Source organism: Chanodichthys erythropterus, chromosome 11 (assembly GCF_024489055.1).
Source record: "Chanodichthys erythropterus isolate Z2021 chromosome 11, ASM2448905v1, whole genome shotgun sequence".
NCBI lineage: Eukaryota > Metazoa > Chordata > Actinopteri > Cypriniformes > Xenocyprididae > Chanodichthys > Chanodichthys erythropterus.
In genome coordinates this window covers 14,809,571-14,830,280 of record NC_090231.1, presented here as the reverse complement: position 1 = coordinate 14,830,280, position 20,710 = coordinate 14,809,571, and the positions used below count along the sequence as shown (strand labels likewise).

At 39.0% G+C, this 20,710-nt stretch overlaps 1 protein-coding gene across 12 annotated transcripts in view; it reads left to right on the top strand.

Moving 5' to 3' along the window:
- Positions 1 to 14,761, top strand: part of LOC137031142 (nuclear factor 1 B-type-like) — a 102,184-nt gene extending 87,423 nt beyond the window's left edge. For 10 of the 12 annotated variants that reach the window (XM_067401819.1, XM_067401818.1, XM_067401816.1 and 7 more), the window contains exons 11-12: positions 474 to 553; positions 8,877 to 14,761. In XM_067401819.1, coding sequence (XP_067257920.1) covers positions 474 to 553; positions 8,877 to 9,006 — 210 coding nt within the window. In that variant the 3' untranslated portion in view covers positions 9,007 to 14,761. Of the gene's footprint in view, positions 1 to 473; positions 554 to 6,945; positions 6,983 to 8,876 lie in introns of those variants that run through there. The other 2 variants (XM_067401828.1, XM_067401827.1) reach the window with 2 other exon arrangements.
- The last annotated feature ends 5,949 nt before the right edge of the window (positions 14,762 to 20,710 follow it).

The following is a 20,710-nucleotide window of genomic DNA, read 5'->3' as shown; positions in this document are numbered from 1 at the left end:
TGCACCACTTGGAATGCATGTGCTTCCTCCCACTCTAGTGTATTCTGGGATAGATTAATAACCTCCATGTAACCCAGCCCCCATTTTTGTATACTAACCTCTTCTTTTGCTTTCAGGACGGTTAATAATTAGACCTCTAATGGTATTGCATGCCACATATGACAGTTGCCTTTTGTTTGCTTGCATTTTTGATGGCAACTTTCTTTCAATGGAATCTAATTGTAATTTAAATTAGGCATTATTTTAGGCCTAAAACAGAAGATCTAATATATAATCCATAATGCAGAATTATTAATCCTGACGATAAGTGATGGTGTTTTCTTAATGTAGTAATGTAAGATTAACATCAGATAAATGTAAGAATATGTGTTGAGATGAGCTTAGGTCTTGCTCCAGGTCTTGTTGCATGCTAAATGTGTGTTAGTGCCGTTGTGCTAGCCCAGTTGTCTGACTGAGAGGTGTTTGATTGACAGCTGAGGATTTGTGACTGGCCCGTGAATCAAAACATCAGGTCATATGGCTCAGAGGAGGCTTTGGGGATTTCTTGGCAAAGGTAAACGTTTCCTTTATTTTCAACCCACCTCTCCATTAAATATTACTATGTACAACCTATATCTGCAATAGTCCAACACCCCCTCCAACCCAGTCCAGATCAAGCCCCCCTTTTCTGTGTTTTTACACTCATCGCAAAAGTGTATTTGTGATGAATTTTGTTCATGTATTCGTGTTTAAGGCCATGAGTGCATCACTCATTCACGTAATGGCTAAATATGTCATGAAAGATAAAGATAAGCAAACAACAGTATAGAAAAGTGAATATGTGTTGATTTGCATTTTGACTTCTAACTATATTTCCAAATGTTTTAGGTCCATCTCCTTTGCTGTTCATTAAACTTTGGTTTCTCAAAGTGTAATAAGTGGAACTTCACAAAACTTTTTTCAGGCTGTTGCAAGACTGTTACTGTGCAAACCCGGATGAGCAATCTGCGGCCAAATTCATAAAGACTTCACACATCACAATGCATTAACATGAACAAATTTATCATTGAAAGTGGTGGATTTGATGGTTGTAGGTGCTACATTTGAACTTCTCAGAGGTTTTGATATACTGGCATCCAGCAATTATTGTTAATGTTAGCACACAGCACTCTAGAACCATCTCCATTCACTTTAAAGCAATGCTGCTAAAAATATTTGAACCACAATAACAACAAAATCGAGATTTCCTAACGGATGTTGGATGATTTTAGCCAGTCATCCTGAGCTATTGTTACCAGCTCAAAATAGTCATAAGAGCCTCTGCCCATCTTAGAGACAACAGTGTTTATGATTTCCCCATGAATGTTGTTCCAAGATTTTGTTTCAGTATGTATGAGAAGTCACACTTGGGTAGCCTCCTTTGACATTCGTGGTCAGTTAGACCTCTGGAATGAGACTATAGGAGTCTCAGAGCAAAATGACCTCTGATGATTCTTCAGTTATAAAGAAAATCAGAGTAATTAATGGTTAACATCCTTATTTCCCTGAAAGAATGGAAGTTAGGAAGACGATTACTACTGGGAAGTGCAGAACTCCAGTGCAGTAGCATCTGTCTGAGGCTCACTGACAGCAGAGAGCTGCATATTTGCAAAGGTCACCACTAAGCTTGGGGTTTCAGAGCTGAGGCAGACGAGACTGTTTGCTCTGTTTAATCACCTCACCCTCCCGTGTGAATTAAAGTTTTGCACTGTTCTCAAAAAAATATTTTCATAAATACCTGACGGGGAAAGACTGAAATCGAATCTATCTATCTTCTCTCCAGATGCTTTTTGGTAATGGTACTATGCATCAAGCAACATTCTCTCTCTTGAACAAGCACAGAAATTAATTTTTACCATAGTTACAAAACGAAACAATTTATGAAACTTTAATAATTATAATAGATTAAAAAACATTCAGACCCTTTCATTTTGTTATATTGCAACCTTCAAAATGCTTTTAATTCATTTTTATTTCACATAAATCTACATTCCATACCCTATAATGAAAAAGCAAAAACAGATTTATAACTTTGCAAATTTAAAATGAACATCACATAAATATTCAGGCCCTTAACTTAGTACTTAAGCCCTGGGTATACTTCATTTTTTTACGCGTACGCAAACGCACAGCCTTGTGTACTTCATTAGACTCGTACGCATACACAGCCGGTCGACGCATCAATCTTTGAACAATCTTTCGCCACAAATTACAACAAATGTTAACATCACATTGTACAAATGAGGGTACTCTCTAACCTTTTTGCACAATCTCTCGTATATGTAGGCCTCCATAGTCACTGTAGCTTGCATGCGTTCCGGTCTCTTCTGTTCTGTTTATGCAGTTTTTCTTTGACTACCTTGTGAATCGACGCCCCTAGGGCATGGTTGCCACCTTGTGGATAAACTAATTACTGCAACAAAAAAAATGAAATGCGCATATGCGACCTGTGTACGCGCGATTACAAAAAGGCAGTGCACGTACAGTATGCGCATACTCTTCTGATGATGAAATTTGCATCACGAACACTGTGCGCTAACCCACGCGTATGCGTAAAAAGTGAAGTATACTTTGGGCTTTAGCTGATGCACCTTTGGCAGCAATTCAAGCCTTGAGTCTTTTTGGGTATGATGTGACAAGCTTTGCTCTCCTGGATTTGGGAATTATCTGCCATTCTTCTCTGCAGATCCTCTCAAGCTTTGTCAGGTTGACTGGGGTTTTTCAGGTCTCTCCAGAGGTGTTTGATTGGATTCAAGTCTGACGATTGTTGGGCCACACAAGGACATTCACAAAGTCTACCCTAAGCCACTGTAGATGAACTATGGCCAAGTCTGAGTGCTCTTGACCAGGTTTTCTTTAAGCATATCCCTGTATTTAGTTACATTCAGCTTTCTGTCTACACTGAACAATTCCCAAGTCCCTGCCAATTAAAAAAAAAAAACTCCCCCAAAGCATGATGCTACCAGCACCATGCTTCACCGTTGGGATGGTATTGCGCAGGTTATGAGCGGTGCCTGTTTTTTTCCAGACCATCCAGTTCATCAAGACAGAGAATCTTTCTCACAGTCTGAAAGTCCTTAAGGAGCTTTTTTGCTCATTTTAAGCATACTTTCATATGTCATGCACTGCCATAAAGCTCAGTGTTGTAGTGCTGTTTGTCCATCTGCACATTTCTCCAGTCTCCACACATGATCTCTGGAGCTCAACTATGGTGACCTTGAGGTTCTTGGTCACCTCTTTTGCCAAAGCACTTCCCCCAGATTGCTCAGTTTGGCCAGGAGGCCAGTTCTAGGGAGAGTCCTGATTGTTATAAACTCCCATTTAAGAATTATTGAGGCCGTTGTGCTCTTGGGAACCTTCAATGCAACAGATTTTTTTTGTAGCCTTCCTCAGATCTTTGCCCCAACACAATCTTGTTTCTGAGCGCTGCAGGCAGTTCATTTGACCTCATGGCTTGGCTTTTGCTCTGATATGCATTTTCAGCTCTCTGAACTTAAATGGACAGATGTGTGTCTTTCTAAATCGTCCAATTGAATTTGACACAGATTTACTCCAATCAATGTGAAACATCTCAAAGATTATTCAGAAAAATAGAATGTTTTTGAGCTAAATTTCAAATGTCTAGCAAAGTCTGAATACTTGTGCTAATGTGATATTTCAGGTTTTTTTTTTATATTTAATAAATTTGAAAAGTTATAATAAATGTTTTTGCTTTGTCATTATAGTTAAATTATATGTTATGTACAAATTGTTTATTTGTACATAAACCTCATTGCCTCATTTTATTACATTTTAAGTGAAAGCTGTGCTTCTATGAATCCTTAGAGCAGTCACGACCCAATCCCTGTGTTAGGTGGGCTTAGTGTGAGCTACATTTCCTTGAGCTATATCCTTTCTCCTCCACTTTTTTGGTCTCTCCAGCTCCCTGCAGTGGGAAAGGCCTTGCTCAGCACTTCCTCACTGCAGTAAGTGTGTGGAAAAGTGAAGTCGCACTGAACACACTCTCACTTCCTTCTGTAGGCATCAGTGTTACAGGCCCCTGCTTTCATTCCAGCCCCTTTTCTGGCCTCATAATAGACCACACGGAGAATGAGGGGAAAAAGGTTCTCTAGCAGTGGCTCACCCTTTACGGTTTCTCTAACATTACGTACAGAAATTTATAATCGACATAAAATAGGGGCACAGGCTTCAACATTTATCACTGAAAAACCAAGCCCAGATGTTACATTTAAAATATTCATTAAAAAGTTTACTAATTACCATGATTCTGTCAACTGCAAAAAAACAAGCTTGCAGCCGGATAGAACGTGATTTGAAAGCAAGGCAATGTGCTGCAGATGAAAGCTGAAGCAGTTGAAGAGTTGAGTTCAGGTCATTGACTTGGAAATGTGATTTGTTGCTTGCATGTACTTGCAAAGATGCAGTGCCGCAGTGTGATGCATGCCAGTCCACAGCTCAACCCAAATTGAATTGAAGCCAGGCTTGTTTGTTGCCATCCTGTAGGAAATGGGTCAGCAATCCATTAAGATGGCATTAGATAATCTAATTTAGCGTCTGATTCCAAAATGAAGCAGGCCCGTGCTTGCTCCTGCAAGAGGGTGCACGTTTAGGATGAAAGACCTGTAAGCGGCTCATGAAGAAGCAAGATTCTGATAAGGGAACAGAGTTGTTTGTTTCTCTCCCTTTTATCCCACATAACACCCATCTCCCTTGTGAAGGGGGCCCATCACATCTGCACTTGTCTGGTAACTGGGGAAACCAGACAGTAGGTAACACCACACTGAACCCTGAACTTGGAAAACAAGGGGTAGTACCCCACCCCATGGCACTCAATCAGACACTGTTTATTGATGCTCTGCAAAGGCAAAGTTTAAGGCAGGAGTACATGAGACAATTTACGAGCTTGATGGGTGGTAGTCTGTTTTGCTGGCCCATTAGTAATCCTTTATTGGAACGGACCGATGAATTACCGTTCAGGGAAAGAAGCAGAAAGCAAGCGCAGTTCCTTTGTGCTTACTTTCCCTGTTTAATAGACCCGCATACATTATGTTGTTTTGGATCCTTTTCTCCGATCTTTTCGTCGTCTGAGAAACCAAAGACGTTGGTGAGTTTTTGAAATGAGCGTATGCGTAAGAACAACCCCCCTCCTTCACAGCTCATTTCGATGGAACGCCTCCCAAAACTCATGCACGAGTATTGGAACATGAGTGTTTACCACCGGCATTCGCTGTGTCGTGTTAGTGGATTCATTATGTAGAACTCACCGCAGGTAACTCATAATCTGCAGTTGTTACTCCTGTCTCCTGACAAAAACATCGCATGCGGCGCCTGTAGAGTGTGAAAAGTTACTGGAGCCAGAGGGCCAATCTGCGCACGTCTCTCACAAGGAACGTCATGGCAGTGATTGACAAGCCAGAGGGCCAATCGTTTACGCAATGATCGGGTAAACGATTGGCTGATGTTTTTAAGGCCCTACCTCGTGCACAGATGATGTATATTAATATTATTCCTTTCAGTGCACCTAATAAATAGTCTTTTATCAGTTAGTAAAGACAGTTTCAAGTAATATTGCAAAAATGTATAAAACAAAACATCCTCTTTAGCACCTTTAACTTCCTAACTAATCTAACCAGCAAGATCTTTGTTCATGATCTTTTAAAGAAAGACCATACTTTTTTTGCAGGTGAAAAACAAGGGAATGATAGTATTTTCCGTCTTTTTAGCAGGGTTGATTAGCAAGACACCTTTTGTAAAGTAATTAAATGTATTAAATATACTAAGTTATAGTTATATTATAGTATAAAAATAACTAATATTAAATAATTTACACCGTTTGGGGTCAGTAAGGTTTTTGGTAACACTTTACATTAAGATCTCATTTGTTAACATTAATTAGTGCATTAGAACTAACTGCAATATGTGTTTTACAGCATTTACTAATCTTTGTTAAGGTTCGTTAATAAAATACCATTGTTCATTGTTTGTTCATGTTCACAGTGCATTAACAAAGACTATAGGTATAGAAAAATGGTTCTCTCCTATTAGAATGGGAGAAACTGCAACACGCAATACGAAAGAATCCATCCCGCCTTCTAAGTAAAAGAGCCAATCGCTGATTGATAATGTAATTGCGTCACTGCAGCTGCCATTTCCCATAGAAACCTGAAACCCGTGCTTAGCACTGCACATGCGCATTGACTAGTCTAGCCTGAAAAATAAGCTTTTTAAAGCTATTTAAGCATAAGAAACAACATTTATGAAACAGTTAATGTCAGATTTTGTTGCTGATTTTAAATATGTTATTTAATTGTGAGTTTGCAAAGCAGTTTTTGAGATTTCAGGATTGCCCCATTCAAATAGATAGGACTTGGTCTTGAATTCCCAAAATAGCTGCCCAAAGGCGTTACAAATATGGCCGCTGAGTGAACAGACTTTCCTTGAAAGGGACTTTGGTATTAAGTAATGTTAACAGATAAAATTACATTTTTCATTTTAAAAATGTATTATTAAATGTTGAAATTAACATTAACAAAGATTATTAATTGATGTAGAAGTATTGTTCATTGTTAGTTCTTGTTAAATAATGTAGCTAACTAATGTTAACAAATGCAATCTTGTTTTAAAGTGTTAACGATTTTTTAATGAGGTCTTGCCATTGCTGCATTTAGTTGATCATAAATACATTAAATCCTGTAATATTGTGGAAATTATTACAATTTAAAATAACTGTTTTTCTGTTTGAGTATATTTTAAAATGTAATTGATGCCTGAGATGGCAAAGCTGGATTTCAGCAGCCATTACTCCAGCATATATTGGTAGATGATATCACTACTTAATATGTACTGCTTGCTTTTTCAGTCCGGTAAAACTTAGAGAGAGAAGAAAAAACTTTGGTGCACAATTTTAATGCTATTGGATTTTCATAGGAAATGACGGGTCTCTAGTCATCAGCTCAACTCACAGGTAATTGCATCAAAGTCAAAATCAAGTCTCAAGTACATTAATATTTATCAAGTCAAGTCATAAATCCTCCAAACTGTGACTTGAGTCTGATTTGAGCCCCAAAGCTTCCCGTCCACATTTCTGAAACACTTAATCTCTCATTTCCTGTTAGATGATTTCTAGCAGGCTAGAACGGCAGAGATAGGGAGAGGAAAGGGGCAGCAGGAGGGAGGAGAGACCGAGTCCAGTTAGTTCTTCATGTGATATATTAAACGCTTTTTAAAGAGAGTTTAGTGCACATTTGATTTAGTTTCCATTCATACAACAACTTTGTGACTCTCTCTCCTTAAAGTTTGACCCAGTGCGCACTTGAATCATAATTTTTTTTTTAACCAAGATTTCAGGCTTTGGCTGCAAGTCATTTGTATAAAACTCAGACTGAATCATTAGCTGCATTCAAGGCGACAGGCAGCCGTATCACCCCGGGCTACCTCAGGAAGAATAAAGTCACTGTTCCACATCCGCTGGGTCCCTGTCCTTCACCAGCCACTGGCTTTAGCCCTCGTCTCCCCCTCAGAAAACAAACAACAAACTCCAGAAGAAAAGCCCACTAAAGCTTTGCACCTGCATCCAAAGCAGTGAACCCAGGGAAAAGTCTTTGCAGACAACAGTCCCCTTCCTTCTCCTTCAATCAGCCCACCACCCTCCACCCCTCCTCGAGCATGTCCCCTTTCTTTTTCAGGGGCAAAAAAAAAAGAAACGAGAGGGGGAAAAAACAAAGAGGTGGCTGTGTGCGCCGGGCACTGTTGACAGAGCAGGAGTACGGCCTGTAATCTGCAAGCAGAAAGATTGTGTTCGGTGATTGGGTGAGACAGGTATTTCAGACGGAGGCAGAGAGAAGGAGGGGGGCATACCAGGGCTCTGGTTTCTGGCCTGCCTAATTATTCGACACATGTACGCACCATTCAGCCCCCCTGTCCTCCCCCCAGGGAACAACATGCTGTTTGTGCACCCTGGTGCTTTTGCATCTGAGATTCGCACCACAGCTCGCAATTAACAGTCTCGTGTTGTAGTGCCGTTAACGTGCTGAATGCAGATAGGAAAGGTCTGTAGACGGTCCCGCTGACTTAACCCTATTGATCCAAAAGTGGGTGTCAGCTGCAGGGGGCTGAGATGGATGCGTGCTCTTGGGGAAACTTCCCCCTTGCATGTGCACTAAGGGTGCTTTGTTTCTCTGGGATATCCTGTTCCCTGACACTATGCCGAACCCATTATTGTGTGTGTGTGTGTGTGTGTCTGTGTGTGTGTGTGTATTTAATAGAAGGGAAAGGGGTAGTTTTCAAAAGAGAGTGGGAAAAAGTCTAGACTTGATATGTCTCTTTCATTAACTGATTCAGCTTTAAAGAATTTGATGTTCCAACTTTATTTAAAAATTAAATGTATTAATACATTATATAGTATATAATTGTATATATGTATATGTGTGTGTATATATATATATATATTTAGTGTTGTCAAACGATTAATCGCAATTAATCGCATCCAAAATAAAAGTTTGTGTTTACATAAAATGTGTGTGTACTGTGTATATGTATTATCTATATAAAATACACACATACTTATTTAAGAAATATTTACATGTGTATATATATTTACATTTATATATAATTTATATTATATATAAATATTTTATATACAACTATATATATATATATATATTTGTTAAATATATGCATGCATGTGTGTATTTACATATACATAATAAATATGCACAGTACACACGTACATTATGTAAACACAAACCTTTATTGTGGATGTGATTAATCGCGATTGATCGTTTGACAGCACATTTAAGTGTGTATGTAACATGATTATAATAACTCCCACAATCTGTCTTTCCACTGTGTGTCTGCAGTCCTGGTACCTGGGCGAGCTTAATTCCATTCCAAGTGTCGAACGGGACTCCGATTCTGCCAACAAATGTCCAGAATTACAGCATAAACATCATTGGTGAGCCCCTCCTCCAGGCAGAATCAAGCAATTGAACTGGACCCAGGAGAGACAGGTCCTCGGACAAACCAGCAAGCAGCACTTATACAATCGACATGGACCTTTGTCCCACCCTCTCAAGGACATTGGCTTAGAGCAGTAGAGTGAGTCGGGTCAAAGTGTTCTCATCTGACATGAGCCTCTCCACACCAGTCAGTCATTGTGTAAGGAGGCCCCTGAACTGAGATACTGTGATCTTTACCATACAAACTTTAGATGCCTTACTGTATATGCATGACATGCTAGTCTCTCTTGTTAGTGTTTCTCTTGTTCTTATGTCACGATTACTAGTCTTGGTTTACGAAACGATTTAGAGGGGGGCGGCCACACAAGGGCTGGCTGGATGGATGGTTTGTAAAGCGGGCTGCGATTCGAACAAACTTTCATCAGAGGCTCATCGTATTCGTAACATAAACACAGGAACAATTTTCAATGAACTGAATGTTTCTATTTTCATATTAGCCTCAACATTTAATTTACCTACAGTGGAAAATCTTTTGAATCCGTAATCTCGTCAGTCCTGTACTTATTTCCTTTAAAGGTAAAGGTTGGAATTTACTCTCCAGAGTTAAGAACTCTGAAAACCTTTTTTTTTTTTTTTTTTTTTTTTTTTCCTACAATGAAAGAAAAGGCCTATATTACTAGGTAAGAAATACAATACCCCTTTTTTTATTTTTTTTTATTTTTTATATATATATTTCCTTTGAAAAGGATTTTGAGAAAAATAAGACAATATCTCATAAGAGGCAAGTGCAATTTAAATGATTTTACTGAAGGGAAGCTATCATAGTCTGTCTGCCCTAAGACTCTAAAGGAATGGGGAGTAAATGTTTTTAGGTGAACTTTAAAACATAAAAAAGAAAAAGAAAATAAAAAATCACATCCTTGATTCGGGAAACTAGGGAAAGCTAAGGGTGGAAGAAAAGAGTGGGATTGACAGTGAACGTTTACGTGAGCAGAACTGAACACGAACAAGACAGCACTTATTTTGAGCCGTACCCAAACATGCGGGTAGTTTTTTTTTTATTTATTAAAATGAAAACTTATAGTAGGTGAAAAAAGACTCAGACACACAGCGTGTGTAAAATGGCTTATTTTGACATATTACTCACCGATCTAGTATGCATGTTTAGTCGGCTATTAGCTTGTAAAGCTACTGTTTACACTTTGATATCATGAGAAACAAGAGGAACGCAGAGTAATTTAAAACAAATTGTGTATGTGTGTAAAGCTGTACTCATTTCAACACTAACCTGCAGGTTGAGGCGAGGTCTCAAGGTGCTTATTTCAAACCCACTTTGGTAGTTCCCAACAGTCGCAGTCCCAGAAATCGTCGATTGCTCCCGGCATTCACAATGCCATTGTCTCTCCAATCAGACATATTTATATAATTAATCTTTCCAATAATCTTAATTTGCACGAAAATATATAGTCCACGTTACGTGCCTTGCCTTCGACTTTAGAAAACATCACTACACTTGTTTTTGCTGCATTTACTATCGTTTTTGGGAAAAAAGTAACATTTTTATGATAAGAAATATTTTGTACTCTGGATGAAATTGTGACATTGTTGATTTTTAGCTTCATTTACTACTTTATCTCTCATTTACAGTGCGTATCAAGGCTGTGTATAGTTACCGTTCTAAAGTTTATAATCAACCAGCATTTTTTTTTTTTTTTCAGTATTTTGGTGGTTGTCATTTTTGATTCTGTTTTAATCGTTTGTTTGTTTATTTCTCCATCTTCCAGTCATTATTGGGGAGGGCGGGTCCAGATTTATAAGAATTATGCAATACCAAGTTTTGCCTATGTAGGTAGTGCTTTTAGCTATGTGGATTATTAGAAGCTAGTACAGAAATACAAATAGTGTAAACATTTATTTTGTTGATATTGTTGTTGTTGTTGTTGCTGTTGTTGACATTGTTGTTGTTGTTGTTTTCCTTTTTTCTTTTTTTTTTATTTGTAATTGACCAAAGTGGGAACTGCTTTCTATGCAGTGTGCGACAAGGTCTTTTTTCCCTTGAGTGTACCTAAAGGCAGAGAAGTGCGTAGGAGAGACGTTTATTTCGTATTCTCTATAAGGGGAGGACTTTTTTCCACACGTTGAAGCATGTCTGCAAAGAAGGCACCATTTGGTCTAATACGGCTGCAAAGTCACTGATTTGCCTACTGTGACTAACAAACTCCTTCAAACTTCCCACATGGGGTGCTAGTTTGACTTTCGGTAGAAGACGACTTTCATAGAGGAGACAGCTTGACTTGAGAGCGACAATCACCGGCGAATTACGCACACTAGGGCAAAGTATTCAATGCTGGCATCTTTTTATCAGATATCTTCACCACCCCGTTCTCCCTGTCCAGTAAAAAGCTATATGCAATTCCCAAGTAGATGCCTTAAATTTTTACAAACAAGTGACTTGTTATAAAAAATGCATTACAATCACTGTCACGCAAGTTGCTGCGTGTTAAATCTGTCACAATCAGTAAATATCACTGTTTTTATTCTTCCCTTTTGAAGTGCTCAAATTTACAGCCTTATTGAGGTTGTAGTCCGTCAACAAAACCCCCCATGGGGAGAATCGGTTTTTATAGTTATCTCAAGTTTTTATAATTATTTTCGAGTTGTTTTAGACTTCGGGGAAAGGGAATAATTTAATGCTCTTATGGTCTTGAGGATCAAGAAGGAAAAAAAAAGGTTTTGCACCTACAGCATATAGGCAATCATCCACCCATAGTGTCTTTCAATTAAATACAGAACAACACAAAATCTCAGGCGTTTTGCTTCACAGGGCATTACCAGCATCAATTAATAAAGTTCACTTCAAATCCCCCTCACATTTCAAATTGTAGCCCTTAAATCAGTCAGTTTCTGAGACCTCAAGTCAAGCTGAATCTCTCCTCCTTCACCAAGATGTTTATATATACGGTATATATAATATTAAGCTAGAGTCGCCCCGTTCAATGTGCACTGTTCTGTCTTTTTGTTGCTTTTGATTTGCAAAAAGTAAGTGCTTTGCAGCCTTCTGGCCGTTCGCGATGCCACTGAAGTGCATTGAGCATTTCCTCCTGAAGTGGTGGGAGTGTCAGGGTCATTGAGTCATTCTTGTGTTGGAAACCGTGAAGGAGGACGTAGGTAGGGGCCATCATCTCGATGGCCATCGTAATAGCAATAGTTTTCAGTAGTAGTCATTATGGGTTAAAATCTGCTCTGGCAGCTATGTGAACTGTGTGTGCGTGCGTGTGCGTGTGTGTGTGTGTGTAGATGAATACGTCAGAGTGCGTGTTTCAAGATGACTCTGACACTACGAGAGGAGAGTACATGAGGGTCTTCTATTGAAATGCCTGCCTTGTTGACAAAAGTGTGTACACTGTAAATTTCTTTCTTTCCCCGTTTGTAAAAAGAACAACTTGTATTGGTGAATTTAAGTGATGTCCATATTTTTTAGTGAAACAAAAAAAGCAACGAAAAAATACAAAACCGTTTTGAGTTTCGATTTGTGTTACTACTCGACAGCTGTCCGATACATAAGAAAGAGGCTAAATATGTAATTCTTTATTTTTATTTTCCTGTACTTATAAAGTGGAGTGAATTCCCGTATGGGACTGTAAATGTTTAAAACAAAATGATGAAGGTCTTTTGTTGTATTTCGTGTTGATTAACTTGGATCCTTGAGACATTTCATAAATGTTTGAAGTGTTGTTTTGTTAGTGTGGCCATAGAGTGTGTGTGTGTGTGATGTGATTATGTGATATTGAAAATGGGACAAGAAATAATGTGGAAATTTGTGCTAAATAGGGTCATTATTTGTTCTTTTGAACCGTTGGGGAACTCCTAGTCACTTTAGAAGAAAGGCACCTGATTTGAGTCTCCCAACAACAACTACCAGGGTAATGTCGCTACACGACATCACAGATTGTTCTGCTGTCTTGTGCAAAGTAAAGCATGCATTATTTCCCCCGTCGATAGAGGCTGACCCACCATACCATGTACAGAATTTGCCGGCTGAAAGGCTGAGATTTTTCTGCTGCACGTAGGCACCTCCATTCTGCAGTGTTTACATATGTCCGCCATGGACAGGGATCGCCATGTTAGGATGAATGCTGCATAGTTTTCAGGGCAGGCTCGGTACTCCCAGAAGCCTTTGTGTGCACCCACAGATGTCTTTTTCATGCTGCCATCACAGAGGAAAACAGCTGAGCATTTGCACTTTCCGCAGTTCCCACTAGCCCTTTCATTGGCACATTTGTTTGTTGTTTGGATTACGTCTAGCTAGCGATGATGCTCTGATTAGCCTCGGAACTACGAATGTTGTCATGGTAGCTCGAGGCACTTCCCCTCACCACAGCATACAATGTCACGAGGCTTATACGGCGATCACATTAAACCTTATTTCTGGCTAGAAGTAGCGATCTAGAGTAGTTTCTTTTTTCAAAGGGCTGATCTTTTTGAAAGCAGTGTTTTGTTGCAGAATTCAGAAAGCAGTTGAAAGCAGTAAGATGATGGTCTGGTCGAGTTGTGAAAGCCATGGTCCATGGCCCTAGAGAAGCCACATGTAAATAACTTATGCAAGGAGGACCAGTGGAACTCATGCAATGTCTATTTTCAGCTCTTCTGTGTGTCAGTGCAGGGAAACGGCAGGAGGACATTTTGGTCCACATCTACTCTCATATTTCCATTTCTAGGGCATTTACAACAGCATGAGTGATCATTGACATAAATAGGAACATAAAAACCAGCATATTATGAGACGTTTACCAAAAAAACAACACAAAAAAAGAGAAAAAAAAAGGAAAAATATTTCAAGCAGTGCCTGTTTCAGCTCAAAGTCTCAGTGGACTTTCCCTTGTAAATATAAAAACATGGAATTTTCTTTAGGGAATACAAAAAAATCTCCAATCAAAATAGAATCTATGGGATGCCTCTTCCCATGTTTTTTTTTTTTTTTTTTATTATCCCCCAAATGTTTCTGCTTTTTTTTTTTTTTTTTGGTCCTGGTTCTGTGTTTTGTGTTTTTGTGCTTTGTTCAATTTTGAATAATTTAGTCAAATGGGATACCCCAGTCTCTATTTCACAGAGATCAAGTAATAGTTGGGCAGTGTGTTTCTCTAGACTACACTTAGTACTACAATAGATGACAAAAAATGTCAGGTGAATTTTTTTATTTTTTTTTGCCAGCTCCACAGTAAACTTGTTTCTTTTTTCTTTTGCTTTTTTTTAAGGGGGGAGGGGGGTCTTGTGGCACTTTTATGCCCGTTGCAAATTCAGTGGTATTGTGGTAACTGAGTTTATAACATGACAACAACAACACTAACACCAACAAATAAGTTGTAACAGTTTTTAGTAGTGATTGTGGAAACAGCAGTTGTATGCAAATATTACTGTATGTTCTGAATGTACATTATAGAATCACTTTATCAAGTTTTTGTGTTTTTACTTACAGTTTAAGAAACACATGTGTCCTTCAAGAAGCTGTATAGTGAAGGCCTTGTTTTATTTTCTGTTGATTTCAACTTTTTCCATTTTCACAGCTATAAACAGTATAGGCACTGCCTTGCCTTCGAGTTGGTTGAATTTGGTGCAGGGGCTAAAAATGCCACAAGATTACAAATGAGTGTAAATAACGCTTGACTTTTTTGTGATTGTTACTGTTATATCCAGCCTATACTGCTAGCAGCTGTTTTTACTGCAGTCAATTACTGGAAGTGGATATATTTCCTATGCAAAACTGTTTAAACAATAAAATGAGCTATGCTACAAAGCAACTGTTGTTTTGGACTCATTGCTGATCTTCAAAATGTTTTTCTTGCAGAAGTAATATATCAATGACCAACTATGAAAAGTATTGTTTGTAGGAGAATAAAAATGGCATATTGCTTCAAGTGGGAAATATAATCACACTGAAAATGTAATAGTAATAATTGTTATCTGTGTGGTTTTCTACAATCTCCCCAACGAAAAAAAAATGCGTCACCAAAAAATCAGTTATGACATGGAGCGGGGGTGTGTTAGACTGCAGTATATACATAGTTCTGTCATGAAACTCTAGATGGCGCAGACTGATGGGTCCTAAAGCCGGGGACACACCTAACGATTGTAAGCCCGATTATGAATGTAATTTGATACTTACGACTGATCATGTCCAATCGGCCCGAGTCAGAGCCAGTTGCGTTCAGTCTGTGTTTACAGTTGGTGCTTAAAATCGTGCAGTGTGCTGCGTCTAACGATTCTAGTCTTAGAATTTTAGAAACAGTCATTGCCAGTCCTCCTCACAAAGATTCTTCTCAAATTTGATAATTCCCACTTCTGAAGTAGTGATTATGAGCAAATTGCATTCAAGTTTCGTTTTTTGTTTTTCGAGGAAAGTCATCTTTACAATAGCACTGAGAGCACGTGAAGGCAGCATAATATTTGCAACCGATGACGTCTCTGTTTCCTTGGAGACTGTCAGGCGATTGTAAACAAGCGGCGAAATGGCGTCAAAAACGTTTGAAACATAAAAACACATTGGACAACCGGTATGGAAGAAAAACTGGTTGAACTCTGGCAAGAGTACGAATACAACATATCTTCGAAGGAATACCATAATAGAAGCGATAAGGAAAGAAGCTGGGCTGCTATTGCGTAAGCTTTAAACGTGTCAGGTAATGTACAGGGCATTGGGCGAGTGTCCTGGAGCACCAGCCAATATTATTTATCTGATACGGATACAAAATTAACAGTTGATACAATATATACAGAGAGAATATAAAGAGCCCTGCCCCTTTGATCGCAAAAGTGAAAGTGCCCTTTGAGGTCGCATTGTGGTAGTATAAAGTTAACGTTACTTCTGTGGTAATGTAATGGTCTGTACAGTGCCGTTTCAAGTCGAACAAGCTTCATTGAGGATCGCAGCTTATCGTTGCTTAACAACGGCCGACACCACCGGAGTGCAAGCCCTAAAAATAGATTTAAGCATATGAATTACAAATATTCTACCTATTATTGAGATTTTGTTTACTCACCTCAAATTCTCTCTGTAGAGAACAAATCCATGTTGCCTCTCCAGCCAGGACCTCACACATATCCTGCGCGTTTTTCCACTTTTTCAGTTATTTTCCGCACAAATATAGCTGCAGATGAAGAGCGCCAGCTGTTTGTTTACATCCATTTTCAAGATCCCGCGCACAGTGTGTTGCTTAGCAGCGGTCTCAATCATAAACTTTTGTGTTCTTCTCCGACTGTCAACGATTAAAATCGGCTCCAGTCGAAGGAAACAATCGGTTTGTGTGTTCAGTTCAGTCTTACAATGTTTCAGCTAATCGTTAGGTGTGTCCCCGGCTTAAAGCGTTAACTACTTGGCACAAGCTGATTGGTCCATATCACATCTGCAGCCAATGAGTTTGTTGCTCATACATTTATATGGCTCGTTACATACACTATAGCAGTTGCAGTGCACTTCAAAGTTCCTCTAAAACCCTCCAACTTCCCCAGCTCCACCTGTATAGATCTGATATGGGTTTTTGATATATGCCATTTGTGCAGCAGCATCGTATCGGCGTATGTATTGGCAGTAGCAAGTTCCTGTACTTGCTCTGCAGCAGCAGCAGCAATAATCTACAACAACAGCTATAATCTACAGCAGCAGCATAGCAGATCTATTCTGCCAAGATCAAATACATTAACATTGTCATATACATTACCATGCTAACAATCTTCTGATTTTTATGGATATTTTACTGCAAAAAACGTCTATGTGTGGATTGGTGATTACACAACAACAGCAACAGCCCACCACTGTGTCCACTTGATAAGCCATAAGCACTGAGTACACTTAGTGTCATAGCAAAGCTTTTCTAATGCTGTAGTTCACTGAAGCCTGAGAATAAGGCAGATTAGGCCTTTGTGGATGCCATGTTGGAAGAACATGAAAACCACGGTCCTGCTGACTGCTTATCAATTAGGTCGAAACCAGCACCTGGCCGTGGGCACAGACAGACTTTGTTTGGCTGCGAAACAAAAACAATGTGGAGCTGCGCTGATATAAAATTACCCCAATGCATAATGGTTATCATTACGCCATTTATCAAAATTGGCCCGTTAAGTAAACATCTGGCTTCAATAGTGCGGCTGAAGTCTGTATAGGGTTTTGGCTCTTGGAGTGTCCCGCATATTTTCCAAGGCTTTTTTTTTTATCAAGGCCTGCTGTTGGTGATTTGATGACGTTGAAGACTGATAATGGTGGGGCAGAGGCACAGCAGGATTCTGGGTGATTGGCTTTGTTTTCAGAGAGAGGGGCAGTAGACGGTTGGATGAAGTGAACACCATCATGAAACACTATAGGTATGGAACGGCCTGGGAGACATTGGGGGATTGGGAGGCCTTCAGGTGGACTCTGGAATTCTGAAATATTGTATAGATAAAACTATCCTACAATACTTTTCAAAGGTTTGGGGATTTTCCTGGATTTTTTAAATTGTTTTTATTTATTTATTTATTTTATAAAGACATTTACATTGTTACAAAAAAGTAAAAGCTGTTTTTTTTTAACTTTCTATTCAAAGAATCCTGAAAATATGTCACCGTTTCCCATGACATATCAAGCAGAACAACGATATTCAACATTGATAATAATAAAAAAAAATGTTTCTTGAGCACCAACTCAACAGCATATTAGAATGAATTCTGATGGATCACTGAGGATGGGAGTAATGGCTGTTTCTTCTTTGAGAAAAACTTTGATAAATACTGATTTTTGCCTGAAGAAACCATTTTGTTCTGATTTATTTATTTTTTTTACATTTTTGTACATATGTCCTGTATTTTCTGTTTGTATATTAATAAAGAGATTAAGAGAATAAATATAGATGGTCATTAAAGGGGGGGGGGGGGTAATGCTGTTTCATGCATTCTGAATTATTTACACTTTTAAAGAGTTGCAATGTCACGTTAAACATGGCCAAAGGTTCAAAACACAAGTGGGCATATGAGAGATTATTTCTATGCCGAATACACTACTTCAGGTTTCAGTACAATATTCGGAGAGGTTTTTTCGAGCGTGTCCTGTATGATGTCAAAAGAGAGCGGAATTCCTTGTATAGGCACTTCTCCCTGATAAGCGTGCACACACACATCACCCAGAGCAAGAGCACGCCCGTCAACGCGTTTCATTCGGGATACGGAAGCAGAGAGATTTTTCAACAATGGCTGTGTTCCAATTCAGGGGGTGCACCCTTTGAAGGCTTCATACATCATCGGTCTCATTTAAGAAAAATAACCATTAGATTGCAACGTAAGAAAGAAATTACAGTATTTTACACCTCACAATGAATATCAGTCAATTTTATTACGGTTACTCCTTGATGACCTCCAGAGGACACAGCTTCCAAAATGAGACATAGCTCCTTTCACCAAAGAAGTGTGTTTTTGGTTGTGAGGGAAAGATGACCTTTTTCAGCTTCCCAAAGAACCCAAGGAGCAGAGGATGAAGTTTGTTTTTTTCGAGGCAGCAACGGCGTTGTGCACGTATGTTTGTTTGTTCCCCGGAATTCAGTGATGAATACTTTGTAAACAAGTCCCAGTTCAGCGCTGGATTTGCAGATCGCGTGTGGTGAGTAAAGCCGCATCAGGTGTCTGTGTTTTGTTGGCGCACAAGCGCATATAATGTAAACAACACGAATGTTTTTGTTCCCTTTTTACTTATAAAGATGTCGGAGCTAGCATGCAATATCTACGCAGAAGCTGTGCGTGCTCGTGACTCTTTAGCTCCGCCCACGGCACTGACAGCAGTCACGCCTCCAGAAGCTAAGCTTTTTTTCGGAAAGACTCAGTTTAGCGTAACTGTCTTTTATAAATATGACAAAACGAAAGACTTTTCGGAGATATGAAGGATGCATTGTTACTCTATATGTATTCAAGATTAACATGCGATTGGCAGAAACTGTGTGTGATACCCCTCCTTTAAAACATTTATAAAACAACAAAGCTAAGACTTTTGCACAGTACTCTATATTAAAATGTAATATTAATAGTAATAATATTTTAAAATATTACTATATTTTTAATCAAATCAAACCAGCTCAGTTCAGTTCTCATCCAATAGTCAGTCAAATCAATAATACTGCTGAATATTAAACCCCGGTTTCACAGACTAAAATGCATGTTTGAGCTGTTTTAACTGAAAGAAACTTGCACTGTTTTGTCATTGTTTTGTCTCTTGATACACACCAGTAATGTTTTTAGAGCACATTTATAGTTAGTACAATTAGGACATTAAAGGAACACTCCACGTTTTTTGAAAATAGGCTAATTTTCCAACTCCCCTAGAGTTAAACAGTTGAGTTTTACCGTTTTCGAATTCATTCATCTCCGGTTCTGGCGGTACCACTTTTAGCATAGCTTAGCATAGTTCATTGAATCTGATTAGACCGTTAGCATTGCGCTTAAAAATGACCAAAGAGTTTTGATATTTTTCCTATTTAAAACTTGACTCTTCTGTAGTTAAATCGTGTACTAAGACCGAGAGAAAATGAAAAGTTGTGATTTTCTAGGCTGATATGGCTAGGAACTATACTCTCTTTCCGGCGTAATAATCAAGGAACTTTGCTGCCGTATCATGGCTGCAGCAGGCGCAATGATATTACGCAGCGTCTCTCACAAACGTCTTCATGGTTGCAAGGCATGTTCCCTGTGCAAGCAGGGGCTCACGGGCGCTGCGTAATATCATTGCGCTGCTGCAGCCATGATATGGCAGCAAAGTTCCTTGATTATTACGCCGGAAAGAGAGTATAGTTCTTAGCCATATCAGCCTAGAAAATCACAACTTTTCATTTTCTGTCGGTCTTAGTACACGATTTAACTACAGAAGAGTCAAGTTTTAAATAGGAAAAATATCAAAACTCTTTGGTCATTTTTAAGCGCGATGCTAACGGTCTAATCAGATTCAATGAACTATGCTAAGCTATGCTAAAAGTGGTACCGCCAGAACCGGAGATCGGCTGAATGGATTCAAAAACGGTAAAACTCAACTGTTTAACTCTAGGGGAGTTGGAAAATTAGCCTATTTTCGAAAAAAGTGGAATGTTCCTTTAAAGTAAGGCCTAATTGTAGCTTTGTCTAAGCACTGTCTGTCCCCAACTAAGCAAGCCAGAGGCGACAGTGGCGAGGAACCCAAACTCCATCAGGTGATACAATGGAGAAAAAACCTTGGGAGAAACCAGGCTCATTCAGGGGGCCAGTTTTCCTCTGACCAGTGAAATATGTGATGACTCGAATGTGTGATCTCATAACTTGGAAGCAGGAGCTTCCCATGCACACTTGAAGGCAGTTATGAAACGTGTTATGAAATCGTTTTATAAGTACGTAAAACTCTATTGTGTAACACTCGATTGCAAGCGTGGGATAACTAGGGTTATGGTGCCAGATTTACTTGCAAATGTTCTAATTAAGGAACTGAATACTTTTGTCTATTTTAGACTTTGAAGAATGCATAAAAAGGTTGACAGTTTAGATTGATACCATTTGATTCTGTGATTATCCACAGACTGTATGCGAAAGTTTTTTTTTTTTTTTTTTTTGTGGTCCACGGTAGATGGGAGCGTGGGATTTTATCATGTCTCTGCATCAGCGGGATGTGTGTGTACAGAAACAGGTGTTCAGCATTAAAGTGTTTGTGTGTATACGGGGGGTGGGGTGAGAGGGGACTTTGATACAAAGAGAAAACA